General features: G+C 34.8%; 1 protein-coding gene across 1 annotated transcript; it reads right to left on the bottom strand.

Moving 5' to 3' along the window:
• Nucleotides 1-1,651: 1,651 nt before the first annotated feature.
• On the bottom strand, nucleotides 1,652-2,815 carry LOC120262002 (protein PHYTOCHROME KINASE SUBSTRATE 2-like). The gene has a single exon (XM_039270039.1). The coding sequence runs from the start codon at nucleotides 2,758-2,760 to the stop codon at nucleotides 1,831-1,833; it is 930 nt and encodes a 309-aa protein (XP_039125973.1). The 5' UTR covers nucleotides 2,761-2,815; the 3' UTR covers nucleotides 1,652-1,830.
• Nucleotides 2,816-8,055: the final 5,240 nt, after the last annotated feature.

Genomic DNA, 8,055 nt, shown 5'->3' with positions numbered 1-8,055 from the left:
TATTTGTGGTGACAAAGAATGGAAGAATGAAGTGAAGGGGCATCTGAAACAAGGACCACATTGAATGTTGATGTGACAAATGCTAATAAATGAATGAAAGCGAGAAAGAAGATCAACCACAAGACATGCTCCATGGCAGAGCTTTCTCTCCCTCTCTTTCACGGGCAGGACGGTGAAAAGAAGGGCCACTTGAGCAAAACCAAAGAACAAAAATGAAAACCTCCAGGCATGTACCAACCACACGTGCGAGTGGTTTTGGCAGCCTGGCCAACACATCTATTTGAAGGCTTGAAGCCATTTTGTTGATTTTATGTGGGGGGGAATTATTTTGGCTTGGTCTATGGGATCATGCCATGCATATCAAGGATCTATTTCTTTGTTGTTTTTGCTAGTTTGTGTTTAATTTTAGAGAATTTTGTTGTATTTTATTCTTTCCCCCCTTTTATACTAAAGATCATTTTCATGATATACCTATGTCTGTGTGCTTCTAATTTTAATATAATGTCTATTCAATCCAAAATTATGTGAACATAAAAAGTATATTGTTTTGCATTGTTTTATATTTATTTTTTTATTTTTGGACTAATAGATGACAAGCATCTCCTATTAAAGAGATGTATTGTTTTATTTTGTCCAACTAGTTTAGAGTTGGTATTTATATATATATATATATATATATTTAACTCAAAGATTTAAGGTATAGATGCATTAAATAATATCTGTACATTTAGTGGAACCATGTAGTGGGAAAGGGGCCCAAGGGGCAATTGCCCCCTGCCCCCACCCCCAATCAAAATGTGATTAAATTTATTTAATAATTACCCATCTGTTTTACAATTAATCTCCTCAATTTTTTATTAACTAAAAATAAAAAGAGACTTGAGTCTCTTTTTAACCAATGAAGAAGCTGTGACTATAATTTGATTTAAAATTAAATTTATTTTATATTTATTTATTTATTTATTTAATGTCTTAATTTTGATTCTAATTTTACTAATTTCAATTACAATTTTGGAGAAAAATTTCATAGTAATAAAGATTATAAAACTTCGACTACACAATAAAATTGGTGATATATTTTTAGCTGATTACTTTGTAACATACATTGAAAAATATATCTTTGATTGTATAATTTATATTATAAAACAATTATTTATTATTTTCAAAATATTAAAATTTGTAAGTTTCAATTATAAATTTGCTTTTATTGATGTTTTCTACCACTTGTTTATGTAAATAAAAAATAAAAATAATTATATAATTTTAATTATATTTGAATTTTGATTTATTAAGTTTCATTTTACCCTTTCTTGTGTATGATTTTTTACTCTGCCCGGGCCATGGTATATTCATAAGATAAAGTATTACAAGATCTAAGATAGATAATTAGATAATTGCGTAGTACTTAAGTGATAAAAAATGGCTCATCTTCATGTGTAGTACTCTCCCCTCATAAAGTGAAAGCAACTTAAAACAAGTTCTCAAACTCAAACCAGTGCCCGGGACTGAACATCACTAAATGACAAGTGAAATGGATGAAGAAAATAATTCATTTAATCTCATTTTCACATGCTTCACTATCATCTTTATTTATCATGACAGTAGCTAGGCAAAACACATTCACATATATATATATATATATATATATAACTTCAAAAACATTCATTGCAAATCAAAATCCAACCTAGCTTAGCTTCTAAACAAAACACACATGCACTGACACACACTATTAAAGAGTCTAAAAGACTCTTTCCAAACTATATATATATATACATCTCAAGATGAAAGAAAGATAAATAAAAGATATGGAGAACTAACGTTAATAAAACACTAGAGACCTCCATGAGTGAAGTCCAAGCTATGGCGTGACTGAACAGCTTGAGAAGCATGATACCTCAGCAATGGAGGAAGACTCCTCATTTGCTCATAATTATTACTCATGGAGCTCAGAGGCCTCTCCGGCTTCTTGCTGTAATTCTCCGTCGACGTCACGTTCACCGCCTTCTCGCTTGCGCAACCAAGCAGCATGCTATGCTTACCACTCTTTGAAGGCCTCTTCCCTTCATGAATATCCAATTTCCGTTCATCATTTCCAGCACTAGCTGTAGTCACACTCCAATCTATGCTTGCCTCACTCGGCTCATACCCAGTCTCCGGCCGAAACAAACTACTCCCATTGATGGAAAGGCTATCAATTTCAAACAAATCAGAACTGGTTTCACTCAAGAGATCATCATCATCATCATCATCATCATCATCATCATCTTGTTGTTGTTGTTGCTTGGTAACCAGAGGAGGAGTCAACAAAGTCAAACTTTTTCTCAGGGTTGACACCATGACACTTTTCTCAATGAAAGGTGAACCAAATGTCTCCTTTTGAATCGTCATTCTCGCTGCTCCCATTTGTGAGTTCAACGTCATGAACGTGAGAGCATCTTCTATCTTGGTTGCAAATGATGATCTCTCTACAAAGAACCCTTGTTTCTTGTTCCCATTCATGTCTTCTTCAACCCTGGTTGCATCTTTTCCAGAGCAAGAACACCGAAAAACTCTCAACAACCTTCTTCTTCGCCCGTTTGACGAAGACGACGATGATAGTTTCCTCCGGTGGTCTCGGAGAAGAGTTTTGCGGCTGTTGGCACTAACCTCCGAGTATGTGCTCTCAGTCATTGATATTGATTTCAAGCTCATCATCTTGCCTTCTTTCTTGTAAGAACTGATCACTGGACTTTTTTCCATATTAGTACTTTCTCCGTCCATTACTCCACTGAAGTACTTCTCTGCACGGAAGATATCAAGCTCACGATCTTCACCTTGGGTTTTTCCCTATGCTTATCTGCATAGTGGTAGGAGTATCACCGGAGTTATCAGTTTGGTCTTTGCAAGGCTCTCTCTGATGAGGTTCAGGTATGAAGAGAAAGAGTCATCTCTTCCATTGTTGGAGCTTGTTTCAGAGTTGAAAATGGTGGAGGTGATGCAAGGTGAAGCTAGTGTAAGACTTGCCATTTATATATATATATATATATATATAAGTGTATAAATAGAGAGATGGAATTAAAAGAATGGAAGAAGACTATGAACAAGGATAATAATAATATTGTTTTATTTGTTGATAAATAAAAATTGAAGGCAAGAGGAAGACAAGAAGATTATTGGAGGAAGAGTGCTGTAACGTTGGTAAGGCATGAGGAGGTTTAAATAATGAGAAGAAGAGATAGAGGATGCAACAGGATAAAGTTGACAAAGAATAGTTAGGGTTTGATCTTTAGGTGTATGGAAGGAGGGAAGTGATTTGTGTAGACATCGCTATTAATGGTCGCACGTGTGATATGTTGTTCTAAATTGGTGTCATTTGGTGGGTGATCTTAGTGCTTGGAGAGGTGAAGAATGGTAAGGGTTTTGGAGAATATATGTTTAGTTGTGCTTGCATGAAAATAATAGCCAAAGGCCCACAACTAGATGAGTTTTTTCAAAGAAAAGAATTGCTATTTTGAAATAAAATACAATAAACACAATTTTCATTTTCTTTTTCTCTTTTTAAACATATATAGATTATGCAATCACTAGTTGTGTGTGTAATCACTTGCTTTTTTTTAATTCTCCTTTAGAAATTTTGAAAAAAAAAAGAATTTGCTAAATAAGTTATATATATGTCACTTTGTTAACATGATTTTTAAAGGAGAAGAAAATGCTCTACATTTGTTTAATTGGTCAAAAATAATAAAAAAAATTAGAAGTTAATTTGAAGGTTTATCATTTTTATTTGCATTCCCCACCGTGTATTTAACTCTTTCATTTTCATCCCAAGGGACCATTTGTAGTGTACCTTTTTTTCATGCTTTTTTAATATATTTTGAAAATAAAATATTGATGATGTGTGTTTATATATATATATATATATATTAGTTTTTTTCGATATTTTTCAATATGGGCAAAACTTTTAGTATTGATTAATCGTTATATTTAATATTTTTTTCTGTTCATAAAAACTTATGTATTCCCATCTTCAAACTTAACTCTAAATAAACACGACTTAAACAAAGATATGCCAACATAGGATTGCATTGCAAGGCCCAACATATATACATTTGAATTTAATCACAAGAAATTAATTAAAATTTAGTATTTGCATTTAATCATCCTCTAATTTATCATGATCATGTGGGGCAATTATATATATATGAGTTGAAACATAGTTCTCCCTATAAATTAATAAGAGAAGATAATGAGGACCACCACTTCATTATGAAACGTCACAATGAACGTTATAAATACATTGAAGGAATCAAGGTTAAAGTTTTAGAGGGCTAGAAGAGGTCATGAATGAAGAGAGGGTGGGGTTTTGTAGCTTATCTTTTTCACAGTGGTCCTTGGTATAATATATATGCACGGTACTTAGATTGAAAACGTATTAAGGTTATAAACCACACTATATATTAGAGGATATATGGGTGCAAGACTTTGGGTAATTAAATTATTTAAATAAAATGAGGGTTATTAAATTAATGCTCCTAAACTTTTTATGGTGGCTAGGTTTTAATTATTCTTGTGTGGATTGGGTGAAGTAGGACAGCAACATGACTATGACTTCTCATTTCTCATGCACATGATCTTGTTGCATGTTTTTCTCATCACCATATATTCTATTTATCTATTTATCATCATTTCTTTTAGAATTCATTTCATTTTAATAAATACAAAATTTGATAGCAATTCAAATTACCCAGTCTTTTGCATTGGATCCTTGAGAAATTATACTATAATAGAAACAAAAGGAAAAAAACGAAATTAATAGAGCATACAATAAAATTTAACAAACTAATCTATCCATTTTTTAAAAAATAAATTGTTAGTGCAACCGCACTATTTATTGACATGATTTGACATCTGCAGCCAGCTGGGCATGGCCAAGTGCCGACAAAGATAATCGATGATGCTAAAGATCGTGACACGCCAAGGAGACTGGAGTCTGCAAAGAAAACATCTCAAGATCTCGATGGGTTATTTTTTTAGTGAAAGTCTCTCAACACTGAGCTCAAAAATATCTCTGAAGATCATGGTGAAGTTATCTTAAAGATCTCTGGTGGAGTTATTTTTAGCAACGATTACAACTCAAGACAAGATCATATCGAGACTATATTTGGGTGATTTGATTGAAGACTAAATATGGTGGAGCTTAATTAAAGAAAGATTTATTCATGGTGTGAATAATTGAAGATATGATTTGAAGAATCCTTGATGATTGATTGAAGATCTATTAACTAAGAAGATTTGAGGACCAAACTTGCGTGAATTAAAGATCAAGTTTGGAGAATCTTTCGAAGACCAAATTTAGGTGGATCGAAGACTAAGTTTGGCAAGTTTCATGGAAGACGACAAGGACGCGCCCTTTGCGAGGGGACTCGCGTGATGAGGAACCGAGGAGGTGAGGCTAGTTCTGGCAATCGGGATCGGGAGATTTGGGTCGCATCGACTCGGACTAAGCACTGACCGGGAGGTTGATGGGTCTTGAGGTCGTCCGCAACGTAACGTAACCTCGATCAAGTCGTGATCAGTGCCGTAATATCGATTCATGTTACAAATGGGGAGTCGCACAGTACTAATTTCGGCAGGTTTTTAAATTAGTAGCCGCAGAGATTCTAAAAGAGGTATGTGCTATATTTGGGATGTTGAGGCGTCTATATAAGCTACCTTGCTCGTAGATTGTAGGTGTGACTCTTGGGGAACTCTTGGAGGAGAGTGTGTGAGCACCAGACAATCTAGAGAGGGTACTGTTCATTATTGTTGAGTGAGTGAGTGACAAGTGTTTTGTACTCATGTATTTTCACCTCTTTTAGTGGATTATTTTTCTCCGGGCTTGGCCCCCAGACATAGGCGAGAGGACGCCGAACTGGGTTACCAATTTTGTGTGTCTCCTTCTTGCTTGGTTTGTGTGAGTTTTTCTTTGACTGTTGTGAGTGTTCACTAAACCACAAACCACATCGCCGGAACTAACATAAATAAACTATGAATTTATTAAAAATAAGCAAATACATAAATAAATAAACACTGAGTCCACTGGATATAAAGGTTAATAGAAAATAACAAACAGTTCAAACAACAGTAGAAAAGCAATGAGAAAGATAAAACAAACACAACATGATAAAATCTCTCTCAGAAAGCCTCTTATCCTAGCTAGTGTGTCCAGTAAACCTAGTCTACATCTCAGTTGTTAATTGGTCTGTACCACTTACACATGAGGGCCATGTGTATCCTCGCACATAGTGTTCCATGAGAATTGTATGTTCTATTTCACTACTTTTTTGTTGATAGAAGTTGCATCCATCCAAAATAGACTAACTAAGTAACTAAATTTTTAAACAGATAAAGTAGGAAATAAATTTTTGTAATTAAAAATACATTCATTTATGCCAAACCATATATGCCACGTGATTGCTTTGACTAAAAAATTCTACAAAATTTTATTATAGGAGTTTGGGGTTGTTTTTATGGTGAACAAGCTAGAATGAGAAGATGGTTTGCATATTCATTGTCCGTGTGACACAACATAAGTAGTTGCGGTAAGGTTATTACATCACTTTTTGGGGGAAATTTGTAATTTTTTGGGAAAAATTTGTAGCATAAATATTTTATTGCTCTAAGTAACTAGTTAAAATGGTTGATCTTTCCGAGGCAACAACTTTTTATCAGAGCAGATATATATATCACATAATAGACTACAAGTGCCTTTAATTCTAAATATTTCGAATCAATGTTCTCGTCCATTCTTGATTTGTGCTTTATTTTTAAATACAAAATCTAAATGTTTTACCAAAAGTTGTTTTGCTTTGAAATTAGGGTAAATTACCTAGTTGGTCACTAAAGTATTGCCCAATTCCTATTTGGGTCACTAAACTAGAAAAAATTCTATTTGGATCACTTAACTAAATAAATCATTCCAATCAAGTCACTATTACAAACGGCGTTAACGGAAGGCTGAGTTGGCTTGCCACCTTACCATTGGCCTCACCTCGTCAGCAACACCCGTGCACTGTTCATCTCTCACCATTCCCCTCTTACATCCAAACAACTCCTTCATCTCCTTCCAAACTCCTCTCTTTCTCTTCTTCTTTCTCTTCTCCATCTCTTTCTTCATCTTTTCAACCTTCATCTCCTTGTCCTCCTCTTCCTCCATTATCATCTTCTTCTTCCTCTCCTTCTGACTTCTACTTAGCTCATCTCCATTAATGAGCATCTCCCTTATATTCATCTACCCAATAAGCAATATTTGAGCTACAAACCTCATTGGCATTCACAACCTCTGCTTCTTTTGCATTTGATTCAATCTCACTGCTTGCAATGAAATAAGCATGTATTCTCTTAATGCACTCTATGTCATGGGTTAAAAGATCTTCAATGGAGACTTCAGTGAACTGTATGGCTATCATGGACTCAAGCCCATGAATGCATGATTATTTGCATGCACATCAATGGCGGCACATAGAATTTGAAGGCGATTTGATGCATGCATTGATCCTCTCTTTTTTGGTATTAACCCGCAATTGATTCAATGATCTTCTTGTTTTTGGTTCACAATTTGAAGGAGCTTGTTTTTTGAATTTGAATTGCTAATGAGGTTTGTAGCTCAAGTGTTGTTTATTGGGCAGATGGGGATAAGGGAGGTGCTCATTAGTGGAGATGAGTTGGGTAGTAGTAAGAAAGAAAGGAAACAGAAGATGATGATAATGGAGGAGGAGGAGAAGAAGGAGGAAAATGAGGGAGATGAAGGTTGAAAAGATGAAAAAGGAGATGGAGAAGATAAAGAAGAAGAGAAAGAGAGGAGTTTAGAAGGAGATAAAGGAGTTATTTGGATATAAGAGGGAATGGTGAGAAACGAGCCCGTTGTGTTGTGCGACAGCGGAAGGCAATGGTCGGTGTGCAAGCCAGAAATCCTCTATGTTAACGCGTTTGTGATAGTGATCGAATGGGCAATGAGAGTGGCGACTAGACTGTAGCCACAGTCCGATGACTCAAATAGGAATTGACATAATTTAGTGATTTTAGTCATTACCCTGA

The sequence above is a fragment of the Dioscorea cayenensis genome, chromosome 5 (assembly GCF_009730915.1).
Source record: "Dioscorea cayenensis subsp. rotundata cultivar TDr96_F1 chromosome 5, TDr96_F1_v2_PseudoChromosome.rev07_lg8_w22 25.fasta, whole genome shotgun sequence".
Taxonomy (NCBI): domain Eukaryota; kingdom Viridiplantae; phylum Streptophyta; class Magnoliopsida; order Dioscoreales; family Dioscoreaceae; genus Dioscorea; species Dioscorea cayenensis.
The sequence above is the reverse complement of the archived record's forward strand: the minus strand, read 5'-3'. Positions and strand labels throughout refer to the sequence as shown.

Coding starts and splice junctions, on each gene's coding strand:
- LOC120262002 (XM_039270039.1), bottom strand. CDS start 2,760: ATGGACGGAGAAAGTACTAATATGGAAAAAAGTCCAGTGATCAGTTCT.